The 20,931-nt window shown below is 36.9% G+C and overlaps 2 protein-coding genes and 1 non-coding gene across 3 annotated transcripts; 2 read left to right on the forward strand and 1 right to left on the reverse strand.

The window, feature by feature from the left end:
- The first annotated feature begins 9,264 nt into the window (after positions 1 to 9,264).
- LOC114826218 (small nucleolar RNA R71) lies at positions 9,265 to 9,371 on the forward strand. The gene has a single exon (XR_003775137.1). It is a non-coding gene; the product is annotated as a small nucleolar RNA R71 (small nucleolar RNA).
- A 2,037-nt stretch (positions 9,372 to 11,408) lies between these two features.
- On the forward strand, positions 11,409 to 14,018 carry LOC103416155 (pyruvate dehydrogenase E1 component subunit beta-1, mitochondrial-like). Its single transcript, XM_008354414.4, has 5 exons — positions 11,409 to 12,195; positions 12,287 to 12,584; positions 12,960 to 13,046; positions 13,195 to 13,263; positions 13,509 to 14,018. The coding sequence occupies exons 2-5, from the start codon at positions 12,564 to 12,566 to the stop codon at positions 13,632 to 13,634; spliced, it is 303 nt and encodes a 100-aa protein (XP_008352636.1). The 5' UTR covers positions 11,409 to 12,195; positions 12,287 to 12,563; the 3' UTR covers positions 13,635 to 14,018.
- Positions 14,019 to 17,290: 3,272 nt separating this feature from the next.
- LOC114826125 (putative receptor-like protein kinase At3g47110) lies at positions 17,291 to 20,710 on the reverse strand. The gene is made up of 2 exons (XM_029105926.2): positions 18,011 to 20,710; positions 17,291 to 17,895 (listed from the first exon to the last, which is right to left on the reverse strand). Exons 1-2 carry the CDS (start codon positions 20,673 to 20,675, stop codon positions 17,492 to 17,494), a joined length of 3,069 nt encoding a protein of 1,022 aa, XP_028961759.2. The 5' UTR covers positions 20,676 to 20,710; the 3' UTR covers positions 17,291 to 17,491.
- Between the last annotated feature and the right edge of the window lie 221 nt (positions 20,711 to 20,931).

Here is a 20,931-nt window from a genome sequence, read left to right on the forward strand (position 1 = left end):
AGGCTTCTAAATGGTAAAATCTTATTCTAGACTTTTCTATCTTCATTTTGATATATTATGGGTCGAATTTGATTAAGAAACGATTGAGTTACGAAGTTTTGAAAATTGTCCAAACTTCCGGCCAAGAGCTCCAGGACGGAGTTTTAACAGAAGAACCAAAATGATGGATGATGGACAATCTCAGGGACCACTTTTATCGATTTGAAATGTTATGAACCAAAGTGATGAGTTATGCAAATCTCAGAGACAATTTTGACTATTTAGCCCAACAAAAAAATCGAACATGTGAAAAAAATGTCTATCTCATGGAACTTCCCAAATAAGTTACAAAAAGAAGTTAGAATTATCAAATGCATTAACAAGAGAAGCCTTTCGAAGAGGTTTAAGATTATTGCAGCTGAGATGGAGCCTTTCCAAAATTGTATTCTGACATTTTATCAAACATAATCTTCGACGTAGTCGGGCAACTCAGAACGAAGTGATGTAAAAAGGAAAAAACAGAGGCAAGAAACCTGAAAACGGTAATAGATGAGTTCGGGCAACTCAGAACGAAGTGATGTAAAAAGGAAAAAACAGAGGCAAGAAACCTGAAAACGGTAATAGATGAGTTACCTGTAGCTGTGGATTCTTTAAATTCGAACGAAGTGAATCGACCAGTTTCATTTCCAAATGAATTTGCAGAATTGATAGGTGAAAAACGGTTCGCCAAATTACATGGAGGTATACAAATCATAAAATACAAAAGAACATTCTCGACAGTATCAGGCCTTGATCGTATGGTCTCTAGGCAAATCCAAATCGAGCAGGAAGGAAAAAGTTGAGGAGGAAACATCCAACCTTGAAAACCTCATCTTCTGGGTAGCAAATCCTTTAAAATCCTTTAAAGTTAGTTTGACTACATCTTCTAAGATTTTAAAAGATTTTAAAAGTGATATATTTGATAGGATTTATATGGATTAAAGATTCTTGCAAAATTCATATAGATTTTAAAGAATTTGAATGAATTGTGGTGGATTGTGGGGGAAGGATTTGAAATCCTAGGGGGTGAAGTTGGATTCTTTTTAGTTTTGGTTATATATAGTCTTTGCTTTTAAATCCCACAAAATCCACAACTTTTTAAAATCCTTTAAAATCTTAATTTTTTTAATACACTTAGATTTGGATGGATTCTAAAATCCTTTAAAATCTTTTAATTGACTACATTTAGATTTGAATGGATTCTAAAATCTTTTAATTGACTACACCTATATTTTAATAAATTCTAAAATCCTTTAAAATCTTTTAATTGACTACACTAGAATTTTAAAGTCTTTTAAAATCCTTTCAAATCCAAGTTTGATTACACCCCCTTAAACTTACCAACCCAAAATCACAAAAACATCCAAATTAAAACATTGGACCGGATGAAGGCCCAGTGAGTCGACCTAGCCCAACATGAAGCTGGGCTGCACCAAATGAAAGCCCAGTGATTCGGCCTAGCCCAACATAAAGCTTGCCGATATTTTTCCGGCGTGAGTTTTGCCTTCGGTAGCATTAAGCATTTCGCTCATCAGTGCACTTGACTCCGAGTCGCTCAAGGACTCCGCCACCGATTCCCCAATTATGATCGGCACGGCACAATATTTTATTTCAATGAGCTCTTCGAGTAATGTCGATTTCTTACTTTACTGCCTCAATTTGAAGTTTTTGGTCGGAATGCATAGGAAGATTCTTTCGACTGATGCTTATAGTTTTTTTATTTCATTTAACTTTCGTTTTTGAATTGCTGATTCAATCAATAATTGAATACTTGAACAAAATAGGCGTTGAAGAAGAGCCACAAATTGTTGACATGTAGCTCCGGATATCCACTCAGCTTGGTTATTCATAACTTTTTACAAGATCGTAACTCTTATTCTCTCTGCTGGGACTGAACTTTTCTGAATTCAACTAAGTGATGGTTACAACTGTTTAGGATTCGCCATGCAAATCTACAATGTTTTCCTGTTGGGCTTCATCGCAAAACAAATACTACAATTATTGGTAGTGTTAATGGTTTTCTGAACTCTAGTCCTTTTAGCTAAACATTTTGGAATTGAACTTTCTCACAACTTTACGGTTTCTTTGCCTTTAATAACCATATCGATCTCTCTCGCATCTAACTTCTAAGGTACGAAGAAGCGAGGAGTTAACGTGCATTTCTGACATATTGTTTTGAACTTGTATTTTGGCGTTTCTCAGCTGTTCCTGGCTAATCAAGAGAAGCTTCATGCTGAGGTAGACAAGACCTACCGGAAGGCAATAGCAGACTTTATTCCCAATGAGGTGCCAGCAATAGAGAAGAAGAGAGGGAAGAAGGATACGGAAAAGAAGCCATCCATTCTTGTTGTCCAAGGTCCAAAGCCTAGAAAGCCAACCGAGCTTTCGAGGATGAGGCAAATACTTTTAAAATTGAAGCACAATACACCTCCCCACCTTAAGCCTTCACCTCCTCTTCTGCTCCCCACAAGGCTGCAGTTGCGGCGGCTACTGATAGCGATTTTACCACTTGTTAAACAAAGGGTTAAACCATAGAAAATTCTTGCAAGAGAACAAGTGTTTGTAGTATAGAATGGCTCAAGCAAAGTCGATCTCCTCAGGGACTGATATAAACAATTTACGAGTTTTTGTATATTTAACTTATTTAACTCTAAGAATTACACTAATTTGACGAAACTAAATATTACTGGATGTGACTTAAACAAATATCTAAAATAGGAATTTATTTATAAGAATAATGATTCAACTGAAACAAAACAAGTAAATAAGGAAATTCAAGATAAAATAAATGATTGAAGAAAAATAGATTGACAATATGCTAGAGTTCAACCTTTACCAACAACACTCCTACGTAGCTATTCCAATTGCTTAAATAATTGAAAACACACATACTTTGAAGGTTGGATTTTCCTTGTGTATATTTTACTTGTGACATTTAAGCTAAAACGCATACCACTACATGCAACTTATGCATGACATTTGGATTAAATATAAACATGAGTGGTTCATTAATCTTGGTGAAAATCCTTTTGTTAAAGCATATAATCCCTAAGAGCATGATATTTACCTTAGGAGAGTACAATCCTCAATCACAAGAAGCATAACCAATTTTAACGTGACATTCGTTCAAAATTGCATCCGATAACTTTTCTAAGCATCCTAATGGTGATCAAGCATCAAGGTACATAGATAGTTTATTTCAGTGATTGAAAACATCAAAGCAAACATGTAACAACACTTAAGCAATTGAAAAATAAAACTACGTATTCATGTTGCGGCTCATGGCCTCACTCTAGCATAATAAATTAGTTACACATAATTATATGATACGTAGGAAATTATCCATAAAATAAAAAACACAGATAGAAAACACCCGTTTTTTATTCCTCTGCTCTGCGCCCTCTGTTTCTGTCCGTCAGTTTCCCCTCTCTCTTTGCGCTCTGGTTTCTGCGCCAGTCTCTTCTCCCCTCAGTCTCTCCTTCTGTCCCTGCGCCTATTCGTTTTTCTGCCTTTCTCCGAGCCGCGTCTTTTCACTTCTGTCCACCTCTCTCTATCTTATATTTTCTTTTTGCGTTTCTGTCAGTCCCTGCTCCCACTCCTTATTCTTTTATTATTCTTTTCTGCTGTGCTCTCTGCTTTCTGCCTTCCACTCCCTCTTATTCTTCTATTTTTCTTCACTCCCTCTCCTGCTTTTCGTTCCACTTCCATCTTCTTATATATATTTTTTTTCTTTTCTTTTTCTTCCTGCCAGTGCTGCACTCCCCTTTGCTTATTTTATTTCTTTTGATTTCTTTTTTTATTTCTTTGATCTTAAAACAAAATTAACTGCACATTAACACAAGCTAAGATAAAATGCTACAATTTTAACACAAAAACATCACAAAGACTTTAGAAATGGATGGTATAAATGTATGAAATATATGAGTGATCAAATACCCCCAAACTTACATTTTTGCTAGTCCTCTAGCAAAACAAAACACAAAATAAAACCACTTAACTAAGACTAGATTCAACAACTTAGTAGCCAACTTCTCAATTTCGATTTCAAAGATAAGTGCTAATCATGATACAAACAACCAAGAACTAATCAAGAGCTCAAAACATCATCCAATAATTAACCAAATTTCCTTCAAACAAAACGTTGAAAAGCCATGTGTGAGCTAGCCATGTCAATGCAATTCCAAGCTCCTTTAAATCATCATATGCAAACATGTGAGTTTCTCACAAGACATACGCTCATTCACTCATAAGTTTTGGTTAATGTGTTTCACTCAAGTGATCTCATTGTACATGCCGCCATAAGCTTGCTTGTCCACCTAACTCGCTATCAATATTTAAGTAATACCTTGGATCAATAGGACTTTATTACGGTTGTAATGGGGCTAAAGGTGATAGACTAATGAAAGAAAGGATAAGGAAATCAAAAATTTTGAGAAAGTACTCTTTAGTAGTTTTCCAACACCTCAATATCACACCACCTCTAATTGAAAGCAAAATAATAAAACTTCGAGCACCTGTTACTCCCCAAATTTAACTTCAAAAGGAAATTTATACTCTACCGACACATTTTCAACTAATCAACACTCTCCAATTTTCTTATATTTCGATTTTTCTTTTTCTTTTTTTCTTTCTTTTTTCTTTCTTTTTTTTTTTTTTTTTTTTTAACATTGAAAGAAACAAATCTGCAAAAGCTACATCACCCATCAAATTCACATTTCATTGTAATACACATGCTCCATCCATTTTTCTACATAAATGAAACCCCCAAAAGCACAACTCATGTAATACTTTCTCAAAACAATAAGGAATCGATTTTTGTGTATGGGCTCAACTCCAATATTGGAGCAAGGTAAAGAGATGTGGCTAACAAAGAAATGACTTAGTAAAAGGCTCAATGGGCTACTACGGGTAAACATAGCATATAAGGTAGGCATGAAAGGCTCAAACGATCCAAAGATGGCCTATATCACTTCCAAGTTATTACATGAATTGATTAATGAATCGAGTAGTATAAAGCAAGTTCTAGAGATACATGTACAATGAGATCATACGCACAAGAAGGAATGAGATTGATGCATAATGGTTCAATCATGTATAGGCTCAAAAACTCATAAGGTTTACATAATCTCACATGATTCACATATGAAACACTAAATCATGCTCAAGTTTCACATTGACAAGACTAGGCACATTTATTTTCAAGTTGATTTTTGGAAATCACAGCTAACACAAAGACAACGAAAAGAACTTAGACTTCTTGAAAGTAAGAAGGAAATTAAAATCAAATCTCATATTTAAATTGAGAAGTAGCTACAAACAACAATAAAAATGCAAAATTTTTTATTTTTTTTAATAGAAAATTAAACTAACGAAATATATTTCCACCCCCAAACTTAATTATAGCATTGTCCCCAATGATAATGAAAGGAATTTTTGAACAATAAGACATAAAAATGGAAGGAAAGAAATATAAAATGAAATAAAGACACAAAAAGAAAAGGAAAGAACACACCAATTTGTGTAGGCGAGGAGAGCAAATGTGTGAGTCATGCTGACACGTCTGGAAAAGCAGATTCCTCTCCGATTTCTGAGCTTGCCTCTTCGAAATCTGAGCTCCGTCGAGTGCAGAGGTTGCATGTGACGAGTACGGACAAATCTGGAACAAAGGATGGCCCGTGGTTTCTGAGCAAGCTCAGCTTTTGAGAAAGCGAACGCCGCTTTGATTTTTTTAGTTGGCCTTTTCGATATCTGGAATTGCCTCTTCGATCTCTGAAATCCCATCGCGTGCTGATTTTTATAGAGGTATGGAGGACGTTCAAAACACACTTGAATTTCTGCCTGTAAAAACTCCCTCTTTGCATTTCTACAATCTTGACTTGTCTGACCTCTGCTTTCCTTAACACCTCTGAAAAATGGATGGCTCTTCCGACCGTCGTTTTGACTTGAACCTTGGTGAAGAGGCAGCTCCGCCTTCACCAGACAACATATGGCGGCCATCTTTCATATCCCCTACTGGCCCCCTTACCGTTGGGGATTCGGTGATGAAGAATGATATGGCAGCTGCGGTGGTGGCCCGGAACCTTGTTACTCCTAAAGATAACAGACTGCTTGCAAAACGGTCTGATGAATTGGCTGTTAAGGAGTCTCTGGCTCTCAGTGTGCAGTGTGCAGGTTCCGTGTCCAACATGGCCCAACGCCTTTTTGCCCGAACCCGTCAAGTTGAATCGTTGGCGGCTGAAGTGATGAGTCTCAAGCAGGAGATTAGAGAGCTCAAGCATGAGAATAAACAGCTGCACAAGCTCGCACACAACTATGCCACAAACATGAAGAGGAAAATTGACCAGATACATGAGTCTGATGGTCAGATTTTACTTGATCATCAGCGGTTTGTGGGTTTGTTCCAACAGCATTTGCCTGGGGCTGTACCGCGTAGTGAAGCTCTAAATGATCAACCTCTGATGCCTCCTCCTTCTGTGGCCCCGCCGACTGCTGAGGCTCCGCCGACTACTGAAGCTCCTCCTAAGCAGCCTATGTGAAGGCTCCTCATTCGAAGCTTATTTTTTTTATTTATCTGCTCAATGTTCCTTTCCCTTTTTTATGAATGAAAAAAAATATCTTGCAAGAAGTTGTGGTAGAGATTGCAAAATCATTACCTGCATAAAGGAATAAAAGTAGGACTTAAACACACAAACCAGAAAACAAGAGAAAAACAGAACAAGAACATTTAAAATTATTCAAAATAAAGATAAAAGATAGAAAGCTTGGGTTGCCTCCCAAGAAGCGCTTTCTTTAACGTCTTGCAGTCGGACGATGCCTCCAGTTACACTCCCCTAGGTTCCATGGCATGGAAGTGATCTTCGAATGGAAAGTGATACTTGAAGTGATCCGGCAATGGTGTAAAATCTAGTGTGAGTGCTCCCAAGAATGATCTCACATTCTTCACCACAGTAATACCAATTTTCTTTGGAACCACCTGAGTCGGGCTCACCCATTTGCTATCCGAGATTGGATAATTGATACCTGCATCGAGTAACTTCATCACCTCAACTCTTACAACTTCCTTCATGATCGGATTTAGACGTCTTTGAGCTTCAACAGTTGGCTTAGTCCCAGCCTCCATAAAAATCCTATGCATGCACAATGCTGGACTAATGCCTTTTATGTCAGCAAGTGTCCACCCTAGAGCATCTTGATACTTGCGAAGAACTCTTAGTAATTTGTCTTCCTTCGTGTCATTAAGATCAGCAGCAATAATAACAGGCAATGTCTCATTCACCCCGAGATGAGCATACTTGAGGTGGCTCGGCAGTAGCTTGAGCTCTAACTTTGGAGCTTGCTCACTTGAAGGAAAAAGAGGCTGCTTAGGCACTCCAAGGCTTTCATAAACATGTCGCCACTTTGGATTATGAATTGTTGCATTATCCAATGCAGCGATGACGTCCACCACATTTTCTTCCATAGATAAAGTAGCATCATGGTTGGTGAGGCAAGTTAACAGCTCATCATTAGATGATCGTGAGGCAAAGTTTGCATGCACAATCCCATCCAAAACATCAACACGAAAACACTCTTCAGGTTCGAAAGGACGCTTGACAGCTTCAAAGAGTTTGAATACAACTGATTCTCCTTGCACTCTTAGGGTTAAAGTACCTGCTTCCACATCAATAAGTGTCCGGGCGGTGGCCATGAACGGTCGGCCTAAAATGAGAGGCACTTCCTTGTCTTCCTCCATGTCAAGTACAATGAAATCAGCTGGGAGATAGAATTTATCCACTTTAATAATCACATTTTCCAGAATACCCAAAGGATATGTCACAGACCTATCTGCCAATTGAAGACTCACAAATGTGGGCTTGAGTTCTCCTTCACCTAATTTTTGAAAAACAGAATAAGGCATAACACTTGCTCCTAAATCAATCAATACTTTATGAAAATCAAGACTACCAATAGTACAAGAGATAGTGAAACTCCCCGGATCTTTCTTCTTGGGTGGTAGCTTATGTAAGAGGACAACACTGCATTGCTCAGTTAAAATCACATTCTCATATTCCAAGAACTTTTTCTTTTTAGAACATAGCTCCTTTAGAAATTTGGCATATGATGGGATCTGTTTAATAACATCTAATAGAGGCAAATTAATTTGAACCTTAGCCAACGTCTTCATGAATTCAATGCATTTTGATCCTTGGAACGTTGTTGCTGCCTTTGTGGAAATGGCAAAGGTGGCTTGTATGGTGGCTTGTCAGAAGGTGCAAATAAAATACCAAGGCCTTTTTCCTTGTTTGCATCAGAGTTGCGTCGAGATTGCACTTTGTCATTTGCACTAGGATCTGGAATACCTGCTTCAGAAATAGCCTCTGATCGAGACTTTGCAGCTAATGGTGCACTTTCAGTAAGCTCTTCTTCTTCCACTTCGGCTTCATGGTGCACCACTTCTCTATTGTCATAGCTCTTGCCACTTTTCAATGTCCGTATTACTTTGCAATGCTCCATCCCTCTTGGATTTTGCTCAGATTGGCTCGGGAACTTTCCTTTCTCTCTTTCATTGAACATGGTAGCAAGCTGTCCAACTTGAGTCTCCAAATTCCCCACTGATGCCGTGAGATTCTGAATGCTAGTTTGTGTGGATTGGACAAAATTGTTGGTGGTATTAGAGAAAGTGGACATATGTTGAGCTAGCTGTGACATTTGGTCATCAAGAGATGGTTTCTTAGTCTCACTAGTTGATTGGTAAGACTGCTGGTATTGCCGTGGTTGTTGGTTACCACCCCAACTGAGATTGGGATGGTTCTTCCACCCAGGATTATATGTATTGGAATAAGGGTCACTTCTGGGTCTAATGAAATTATTCACCATATTCACATGATCTTGCACAAGCTCAGGGTAGCTATCCTTGTTGGGGCATTGAGTGATGTCATGAGTTGTTGCACTACAAATGATGCATGCTTCTTGGGCATTGGGCATGGAAGAGACCTGCATTAAGGCAGCAAATTTGGCATTAAAATTCTTTTCCATTTTAGCAATTTGAGCATAAACATTAGAAGAACTCTGAGAAATCTCAAAAACTCCCCTTTTTGTGTTTGTTCTTCTGTCCATTGTTGGGATTCAGAAGCCATCATATCAAATAACTCAAATGCTTCTCTTGCTGATTTTGACATTAATGACCCTCCAGCAGATGCATTCACGTGACTTTTGGTGGTGGCATTGAGACCATCATAAAATATGTTCATTTGAAGGTTAGAATCAAACCCAGCATGAGGACATTTTGTGTACATCTCATTATACCGTTCCCAAGCTTCATGGAAAGACTCGTTCGGCTTTTGAGCGAAAGCCAATATCTCTTTCTTGAGTGCAAGCGTCTTGGAAGAAGGAAAAAATTTATTGAGAAATTTTTCTTGCAATTCTGTCCATGTTGTAATGCTATTGGCAGGGAGAAAATGCAGCCACGCCTTGGCTTTGTCCTTCAAAGAGAATGGGAACAAACGTAACTTGATAGCTTCAGAAGAGAAACCTCTGATTATGGTGTTGTCACATGCCTCAATAAAATCAACCAAATGCATGTTGGGATCACTGTTTGGCAACCCATGAAAGGATGGCAATATGTTGAGGATGTGAGGTTTGATTTCAAAGGATGTCCCATCTTCCACATCTGGATATATAATGCACCTTGGCACTGCATTGATTCTCGCCGCCAATGAATTCCTTAAAGGTTGACCTGCTGCAGGTAAGGCTAGGGCCATGTGTGCAACTGGTGCCAAAGGTTGGAAAACCTGAACAAACAACAGAAATATTAAGCCACAATAAAAATAAAAGTAAAATAAATAAAACTTAACAGAAAATAACTAAACAACAAAAAGAAAAAGAAAGTAAGTAAACCTAGATGAATTAAAAACACAATTTATGCAAATTGGCAACTACTAGTTAATTAAACGAAGACAAAAATTCTCACACCACACATCCACTATACTTAATCAAAGATCAAAACTCAACTAAATTAATTGCTGTTTTTTTTTTTTTAATTTTAAATAATAATTTTTTTTTTAATTTTTATAATATGTGATTTAAAACAGAAATTTGTGAAAGGGATACATAAACAGATTTCTAACACAAATATACAGCAATATTACGGTACCAAAGTAAAATTCACCATCAATGAGCTTAATAAAAAAGGATTCTTAATTTTTTTTTTAATTTAATAATTAATAAAAATAAGACATAAACATAAGCATAAGAAAAATAAACACAAAAGCTCGGGAACTGTTGGCACAGTCCCCGGCAACGGCGCCAATTTCTTGATAGCGATTTTACCACTTGTAAAACAAAGGGTTAAACCATAGAAAATTTTTGCAAGAGAACAAGTGTTTGTAGTATAGAATGGCTCAAGCAAGGTCGATCTCCTCAGGGACTGATATAAACAATTTACGAGTTTTTGTGTATTTAACTTATTTAACTCTGAGAATTACACTAATTTGACGAAACTAAATATTACTGGATGTGACTTAAACAAATATCTAAAATGAGAATTTATTTATAAGAATAATGATTCAACTGAAACAAAACAAGTAAATAAGGAAATTCAAGATAAAATAAATGATTGAAGAAAAATAGATTGACAATATGCTAGAGTTCAACCTTTACCAACAACACTCCTACGTAGCTATTCCAATTGCTTAAATAATTGAAAACACACATGCTTTGAAGGTTGGATTTTCCTTGTGTATATTTTACTTGTGACATTCAAGCTAAAACGCATACCACTACATGCAACTTATGCATGACATTTGGATTAAATATAAACATGAGTGGTTCATTAATCTTGGTGAAAATCCTTTTGTTAAACCATATAATCCCTAAGAGCATGATATTTACCTTAGGAGAGTACAATCCTCAATCACAAGAAGCATAACCAATTTTAACGTGACATTCGTTCAAAATTGCATCCGATAACTTTTCTAAGCATCCTAATGGTGATCAAGCATCAAGGTACATAGATAGTTTATTTCAATGATTGAAAACATCAAAGCAAACATGTAACAACACTTAAGCAATTGAAAAATAAAATTACGTATTCATGTTGCGGCTCATGGCCTCACTCTAGCATAATAAATTAGTTACACATAATTATATGATACGTAGGAAATTATCCATAAAATAAAAAACACAGATAGAAAACACCCGTTTTTTATTCCTCTGCTCTGCGCCCTCTGTTTCTGTCCGTCAGTTTCCCCTCTCTCTTTGCGCTCTGGTTTCTGCGCCAGTCTCTTCTCCCCTCAGTCTCTCCTTCTGTCCCTGCGCCTATTCGTTTTTCTGCCTTTCTCCGAGCCGCGTCTTTTCACTTCTGTCCACCTCTCTCTATCTTATATTTTCTTTTTGCGTTTCTGTCAGTCCCTGCTCCCACTCCTTATTCTTTTATTATTCTTTTCTGCTGTGCTCTCTGCTTTCTGCCTTCCACTCCCTCTTATTCTTCTATTTTTCTTCACTCCCTCTCCTGCTTTTCGTTCCACTTCCATCTTCTTATATATATTTTTTTTCTTTTCTTTTTCTTCCTGCCAGTGCTGCACTCCCCTTTGCTTATTTTATTTCTTTTATTTTCTTTTTTTATTTCTTTGATCCTAAAACAAAATTAATTGCACATTAACACAAGGTAAGATAAAATGCTACAATTTTAACACAAAAACATCACAAAGACTTTAGAAATGGATGGTATAAATGCATGAAATATATGAGTGATCTGCTACCCCGAGTAGACTTGACATTTTAGACCCGACCCGTTAATATTAGTATTTGGGTGGATGCTTATCGGGTCGGATCGCTAACGGGTGAATCCGTTAACAACACGTTAAATAACGGATCACTCTGGGTCAACTCATTATTTTTTCTTTTTATGCCCAGGATTGAATTTGTTATCTCCGCTGTTGAAAGGTACTTCCACTCTCTCTCTCTAAAAATATCAGTGTGAAGTTTGGTTGTTTCTCTCTCCAGAAACTTATATTCCATATTGCACCCATCAACTCTAATCATTCCTTAATGCTCATGGTTTTGTTCATTTATTTTGTTTTAGAAGTAAATGCCTACAGTTTTAATCTTTGAGTTTCAAAAATAAATGCTTGATGTTTTGATCTTTGTGTTTCTCTCTCTAGATTAAGCTTAATCTTTCTTAGTCTTACTAATCTAGAGGTGGGTTGAGTTCTAACCTTTGTTTTCTATGATGTTTAAAAAACTCTTAATATTTTATGGGATTAATGCTAATTTCTTTTTCTTTTGACAGATGGAAAAATTACACTAAATTTACTTAAAACTACGGGGAGAGGAATTCGAACCCGCAATGATCTTACTCTCTCGATCTTATTTATCACAACCCAGTTTTTTGTTTTCAGAAATCAAGTTTTGTGCTTTCAATTTTTGTGATTTTATTTTGTCTTTCAATCAGTTTTTTGTTTCTTTCAGGGTGAGCCGCAGTGATCTCGATGTGACCCAGCAAGTTCTCGCGTTCGTCAGGAATATCTCTATTCATCCGGAGGCTTGACTTGATTTCCCTCTCTCCGATGACGACGAAGATGCAGATGGTATCCTCTGCTTCGATTTGTCCATTTCTTTGTGTAATTCAATTCAATTCAATGTTCTTTGTTTTCATTAATCATTTCGTTATCTTATTGTAAATTAGTGTCAGTTTATGGTCAATGTTCGGAAATGTCAATTTGAGCTATTTGTGTTGCCAATACAGAGTTTTCGATTCGTATTTGTTTCAATTGTAACTTTGAATTTAATGCATTGTATAGTAATTCAATGAGCTAGACCTCAGTTCAGATTCTTATGTAGGGACTTAAACTTTAATTTTTTCAGTGAATATTAAAATTTGAATATATGTACGAATTTGTAATAAGATACAAAGAAGTTCATAGTAGCTGACTGACCTCATTTATATGGAAAATATTTTGTAGGCTGGGTTTACTGGGATTGGAGTTGGTGTTGCTTACTATGGTTTGAGACCTATTGTAGAGGCTATGACCTTTATCTTCCCAATGCGGGTTTGAGATTTTTTATTTTATTTTTTTGTTATAATCCATGGAAAACTTTTATACTGGAGTTTTAATGCTAACTGAAAGATTCTTATCATCTTTCTAGATCAGTTGGTCTATTTTTAATTAAAGGATTCTGTTCTGGTGTTTATTGCAGGCAATTCTACTGCAAAATAAAATTATGTCTGATGGTGCTGTTCCTGGTTTTGGTGCCCAGCATTCTCAAGTACTGTTCCGCACTCCTTTTCTTTTTAGTCTCTTTATTACGTTATTACATTGCCGTCTTTTATATGTTACCTTTTGTTTGTTTCTGATGTGCCATTTACCCACATCCACAGCACATTTAGCCTTCATTTCTAAGTGAGTTGCGAATGAATTTGGACCACTTTTATGATATGCTTTCAGTCAAGTATCTGTGGTTAACTATTGGTTACAGTGAAGTCCTAAATTATAATTTCTTCAATCTTTCAGATGGTAGAGTCATTAGTGCTTTACTGCTGGGATAGTATTGTACAATCGAATCGAACCAATTACTGGATCCTCAATTTGACCGACTCAACATATATGTCAAGAGAAATAGTACAAATTATATTGTGAAGCCACACTTTCAATCAACTTATCTTTAGCAGCTTTTGGTAAGATTAAGTGTTCAAAGAGTGCGAGGGGCAGCAGCTTCTAATTGCAACCAAAATATTGGAGGGTACACACTATGTTCTACACCCTAATGGCTCAGCCGTGTTTATAGTAAATATCAATGAAGTAATGAACCTTGGGATATGCCGATTCCCTCTGTGTTTGAAGATCGTTATAATTTGTTGAACATAGGTTGTCAGTCTAAATTTATTACGATTTAGGTGCAAATTGAAAGAATTATGAATATGAACAGTTTTAGAAATCCTGGTGGACCTTCTTTCTTTTATTGTATTGCTCTTGATGTAAATTCAATATAATATGAACGCAACCTAAGACTTATTTTTAGCATGTGGATTTAGCAGCTTTGATTGGTTACTAAATTATTTAGAAATGAGTGTGAAATTGTGATTACGGTTTCAAAACCCGTTGTGTAGCACGGGCATTCTTGCTAGTCACTACTATAAAAGTACTATTTGATAACTTCACAACTATAGAAGTGCTATTTGATAACTTTTTACCTGATTTTTTTTTTTACAAAATGATACATTTACACTGAGGAGCTGGAGAAATAAATTTGGTTGTGAACTCACCCTTTTTTATATTCGAATTTGAAACATCTCACTTACCAGTACAGAGTAACACCTTTAGTACATAGTACTAAGTATCTTTTCTTGGATATTTTTTGCGAAAATCGAAATTAAGACCTCTCACTTACAAGTGAAGAAGAATATCACTTGACCGTAATACTAAGTGGCTTTTTTCTTGGATATTTAGATATGAAAATCAAGGCAAATTAGGATTAAATCGGTTTCCAATCCAAATAAACACAATGGTTAAACATATGTTGACACCTCGCTTCCCATTCTACTCTTTAAGTTATAACCACAAAAAGTAGCTAGGTTCTCATGTGCGACTTCACAAAAATCATGATATAAACAAAAACATGTTGAGGAAAAACTTAGAGTACACAATTCTAACACAAGTGTTGGAGAGACAATACAAGTAAACAAATTACTTGTATTACACTCACAAAAGATTACAACACACAAACTATCAAGGACACACTTGAGAAGCTATGACACTCACTCACCTTCTAGAGACAAACTTTAGACCACTCACACTCTTACAAGACTTCTTGCTTCTCAATCTCACTCGGTTGCCTACTTGCTTGATTGGTTGGTTGGTTGGTTGGTTGGTTTGGATGCCTTCTCCTTTTATAGGCATGGATGGAACCTTGGAGAAGCATGGAAACATCATGCTAGAGATATCTAGATAATTTCACTACCTTCCTAAGCTAGAAATATCTACACTAATCTTGTATGTTGGTGGAATCCTCACCATTCTTCTAAACTCTTCCACCAACTTGAACTTTGCTAGAATTCTCTAGTATGTGTATGGATCTTTCTTTGTCCATGGGCTAGATCCATCTTGGGCCAATGCAAGATTACACTTCAACACAAACACCAATTGGGCTGGTGTTGATCTTCAACAAAACATAGTGCAGGCACAAATAATAATATATATATATAATTACCTGGGAAATTATACATATACTAAAACCCAAACTCGGGCGCACTGTTTTTCACTGTTCGTGAACAGTAAAATGTCGGAAATGCCCTCCAATTTTTCTTATCTTTGCCGTGCTTTTCCTTATGTATGCAGTGAATTCCCAGTTCTACCCATTCAGCCCAAAGGTGTTCTGTCGTTTCTTTCTCTCCTTCCGTTCATGTGTTTCACTTTACCTTTCTCCATTTTCTACTTTAGGGCTTCTGCTTTCCTCGGTCATTGTCGTTGTGTGCCTTCATTTCTCTCGATTTCTTCCTTTTTGTTTCGCAATTTTATCTCCGGCGAGACACGATCTTTGACTATGGAGCCTTTTTATGACACTAGTACTGCTTTCGTGCAAAGGAGATGGGTAAGAAGCATCCCAGAACTGCTTTGGCTAATCTTATTAACGTTAGTCTCCTGATAGGATTTTTACCACCTGTAAAAGTAGGGATAAAAATACTTTAAATACTTGCAAGAGTACGAGGTAATTGTAGTATAGATGACTCTAGCAAGGTCGTTATCCACAGGGATTGAATGAATAATTTGTATCAAACCAAATCTTAATTAATTACTTAATACAAAGTTTTAGAAAAAAGATGATTTTGTGATTTCAAATGATAAAAACGAATTTAATAGAAAATAATTAAATAAAGTGACAAAATAAAATAAAATAAAAATGAATTGCTGGTCTCATGAAACTTCTCCAAATAAGTTACAAAGGGAAGTTAGAATTATCAAATGCATTAACAAGAGAAACCTTTCCAAGAGGTTTAAGATTCTTGCAACTGAGATGGAGCCTCTCCAAAATTGTATTCTGACATTTTATCACACAGAATTCCAAATTTCCAAACAAACATAAACCTGATCCTACAAACAAGCGTTTTATGTCTCATAAGGCGAGACGTAAGAACACCAAATTAAAATGAGTTTTTATTACAAATGGTCTATGAAATTGATCAAATTTATTATTTTGGTTCCTCATTTTCAAAATCAATCAATGTCGTCCCTGACTTTTTTTTTTAATTTTTTTTGTAGAGACGGATTATGCGAGATTAGCTCTTCGTCAACAGTCGACATTCACTACCACACATCAATTTGGTCATTAAGATTCCGTCGACTATTTTGTTAGTTTGTATGTGGGACCCACAAATCTAATGAAATGGTGACATGTGGATTGCACAAAATAAGGATTTTTATCGCAAATGGTCCCTGACATTGATCCAACTCCTCATTTTGGTCCCTGACTTTCAATACCACATGTCAATTTAATCCTTCCGTTAAAGCTTCGTCAATATTTTTTTATCCCACTAATCCAATCATAAGGCGCCACGTAGATTAACTATAAGAAACTATTTTTTTTAAGATTTAAAACTAAAAGTAAAATAAGAAACTAAAAACCAAAACTAAAAGAAAAAAAGTCATCATCATCTTCATTAGGGTAAGCTCAAAAAGTAAAGGAATGCACCATGACACCATTAAAGTACTTGGCCTCCTAAACTCACTCTTCATTCTCTCTAGTTGGTTATTTTCTTTAAATTTAAATTAAATTTGGATTTGATTTTATTGAATTTAGATTGAATATTTTTCTAGTTGGGGATGTTGGATGCGAGAAAAATGTCAACACGGAATACTCGTCTGTTGGTTCACTCTTAAAAAAATAGTTGCATTAGTGAGACCACTTCATCACACAAACGACAAATATTGATGAGATTTTAACGAAATGGCTAAGTTGATGTGCGATAGTGAAAGTCAATGACCAAATTTATTGATTTTTGAAACTCATGGACCAAAATGAGGAGTTGGATCAATTTCAGGGATCATTTGCGATAAAAACCCTTATTTTGTGCAATCCACATGTCATCATTTCATTGGATGTGTGGGTCCCACATACAAACTAACAAAATTGTTGACGGAATGACCAGATTGATGTGGGATAGTGAATGTCAAGGATGACATTGATTGATTTTGAAAGTGAGGGACCAAAATGATGAGTTTGATCAATCTCAGAGACCATTTGTGATAAAAACCTAATTAAAATTGCATAATTAATAAGAACAACCACCAAACCTAGATTGACAAATTCCAAATTTCCAAGCAAACATAAAGATGATCTTACAAATTACGATCATTTACAAAACATACAAAATGAAATTGCAAAACGGGAAAATCCACCTCGTCATCATTCAGAAGACCACCATGCAAAGTTCATGGGATTTTATTTAACGATAACAGGGTATTATTACTCACTACTTGGGCCGTCATCACGAGTTCTCTCAAGACATCCTAGTTCCAGTTAGCACATCCCTTATTAGACTCAATTTAGCTACCACATTGCTCATGTCTTTTCGCTCTCTTGGCATCGCTACGGAACAAGCAACTCCTACTCTTGCAATGTCAGTCAAGCACTCCACAACCGTTCTTCTTCGATCATTTGGGGCATGATTCCCCCTATTACTTCTGGGATTAGTACTGTTGCTGCTTTCTTCTATTTGAACAATTAGTGGATCACATATTTCTCCCACACGTTCTGGTAGAGCCATCATAACAAAATTGTGCAGGTCCATACCACCTTTAAACATGTCATCTGTCGGCCTCTTGCCAGTTAACATCTCTAACAACAGTATTCCGTAGCTATACACGTCGCCATATGTTGACACCTCGCCTCCCATTCCATACTCTTAAGTTAAATGCACAAAAACATAGCTTTGTTCTTATGTGTGACTTCAAAAAACTCATGCTATATACAAACCATACTGCAAGCACAAATAAAATATATACAAAAGAAAATTTACCTGGTGGAGTATAGCCTATGGTGCCTTTTATGACATTGAAACTGCTATTGTGCAAAGGAGATGGGCAAGAAGCATCCTGGAGGTACCTCGCTAAACCGAAATCACCAACACAAGCAGTCATGTCACTGTCTAACAAAATGTTGCTTGGCTTTATATCACAATGAACTATTGGCACGTGGGAGCCATTGTGCAAATAATCTAGAGCACACGCTACATCGATGGCAATGTTAACTCTTTGAGTGAGATTCAGATTCTTCGGCAGATTGGCTGGCCTATCTACTCCTTGAGCTGATATGTGCAGCCACTCATCTAGGCTTCTATTCACCATGAACTCATACACCAAGGCTTTGAAATCGTTTCCTTGAAAATCAATGCTTGAACAAGCAGTCAGTAGCTTGACAAGATTTCGATGCCTAATGCTTTTCAAGGCTTCACATTCAGATATGAAACTTTTAGAAGCTCTTGAAGTTTGAAGATTGAGTACTTTCACAGCAACATTTCTTTCTTCGAGCTGATTGAGAATTCCCTTGTACACGGACCCGAAACTTCCAGCACCAATCAGATTCGAAGCAGAGAACCCATTAGTTGCTTTGAGGAGATCTCCATAGGACAGTTTCAAGAGTGAAACCCCCAGTGATGATCCTGAATTTGACTTAAGCGCTCTAGCCTTTCTTGATCGATAAAGAAGCACAAGTAACAACGCCAAGACCAAGCCGACAACCCCACAAGAAACTGAGATGATTAAGTTCAGCTTAAGAGATAACCCGCGCTTAGATTGCTTGGAGATGCATTTAGGCAATCTTAAGTGAGGTATACCTCCACAAAGCCGTGTGTTTCCCACAACAGCTACCGCACTTGTATTCTTAAAAACTCCTTGGATTGGTACTGCACCTTCAAAATCGTTAAATGAAAGGTTCAAATTCTGCAAGAAGGGTAAACTCTCCAAGTAGTTGGGAATTATGCCAGACAAGTTGTTGCGAGAGAGGTCAAAATCTTCAATTCCTCTCAAAGAGCTCAAGGATTTAGGAATTGTCCCCTGCAATAAATTTTCTCTCAGAGACAAAGTCGACAAACTTGTGCAACTCCCTAAGCTTTGTGGAATTTCTCCAGATAACTTGTTTTCAGAAACATCCAAGGAAACAAGATGCTCTATGTTACCTACTTCCATGGGGATGGATCCAGTAAGCTGATTGGTGGATAGATCCAACAAATATAGCAATGATAATAAACCGATGACTTGTTTTGGAATTGGACCACTAAGATTATTTTGAGAAAGATTCAAAGCTAATAGATTCTTGCATTCTCCAAGACTTTGTGGTATTCTGCCTTGTAACTGGTTTGAGTTGAGAAAGAATCTGCCTAATGAAGTTAGATTTCCTAGGGAAGATGGGATGGCACCTGCCAAATCATTAGAATTTAAAACCAAATCTCCTAGCTTATTCAATTTGCCTATCGAACTTGGTAAAGTGCCTGTCAAAAGGTTGTCGTTAAAGTATAGTGTCTCCAAGTTGATGAGATTTCCAACCCTGACAGGAATGTTTCCGTGTATCTGATTCTCATCAAAATATATTCCCCTGAGCTTCGTCGAGAGATTGCTAATAGATTCAGTTAGCACTCCTCCAAAATTATTGGCACTGATAGATAAAATTTGTAAATTGGTGCAATTAACTAGAGAAGAGACGAAATCCAAGTCACCTTCCACATTATTTCCAAGGTTGTTAACATGAAGTGCAAACCAATACAAATTTGGCAGGCGTGCCAGATTAGGCACTTTCCCAGTAAACTTATTGCGTGAGATACTAAATAGTGAAAGGTTTGAGGCATTGGAGATTGAAGCTGGTACTGGTCCAGTGAACTGGTTGGTATGGAAAATAAAGATTTCGAGGTTTGGAAATATAGTGTGGCCCAAGCCAGGAGGAAGAGTTCCATGAAGGTTGTTTCGATGCATATAAATGACTTTAATTGACGAGAGGTGGTATATGGAGGGAGGGATGGTACCATTCAAATAATTTGTAGACAGTGAAAAAAAAGTTAAGCTTTTCAACTGGCCAAGGCTATTTGGAATACCTCCATGCAGATTATTTTGGGATGCAGATAGTATTTCAAGAGAAGAAAGATTCCCAAAAGAAGGTGGGAATTTCCCATAAAAATTGTTCTTGCCTAAACCAAGAAACTGAAGCTTGGATAATGAGGCAATTTCAGTTGGAAGTTTGCCACTAAGAGTGTTGCCAAATAAGTCAATGTGTTGGAGGTTAGAGCAACGTGATATGTTGAATGGAATATGACCACCAAAGGAGTTGTTATGAAGGCCTAGTCTTACCAAACGGAACAAGCGACCAATTTCTGGAGGGATGGTGTGGCTGAAGCTATTGTTTGCGAGGTTTAAAGCCCTCAAAAAGCTCAAGTTTCCAATGTGGGGAGATAGGTGGCCTGCCAGCCCGCTTGATTGGAGGTCGAGCACTGTAACTCTCTGGTGTCTGCGGCCACAAGTAATGCCTGGCCAATGACAGAAGTGGAGGGATTCATTCCAAGAGCTAAGGATGCCCAGGGTATCGGTCACGATTTCAGCTTTGAAGGCGAGCAGGGAAAGCCTATCCACCTCATTTCCCGCTAAATGCGAGGAGGAGGCAGAGCTAAAAAGAAAGAGAAGAAAGAGTGGTTGCATGAAAATAAAACCAAATGCTAATATGAATACTTGAGAACTCCATTTTAGCTAGGCTGCAAAATGAAGCTCTGGATATTTAAACTTAGGTAATCGTAAAAGAAAGGAGTCAATTTTGGAGGCAGATTGTCTGCCCTCCTGTTTGGGTGCCCTTTCCATCCTCTCCTATTTGTGCGGTCAAAGTTAAGCTACGTTAACATTTTATATTTTTATTATTTTTTGTCTTATTATCTTTATAAAAAAATTAATATAAAATATT

Source organism: Malus domestica, chromosome 07 (assembly GCF_042453785.1).
Source record: "Malus domestica chromosome 07, GDT2T_hap1".
Lineage (NCBI taxonomy): Eukaryota > Viridiplantae > Streptophyta > Magnoliopsida > Rosales > Rosaceae > Malus > Malus domestica.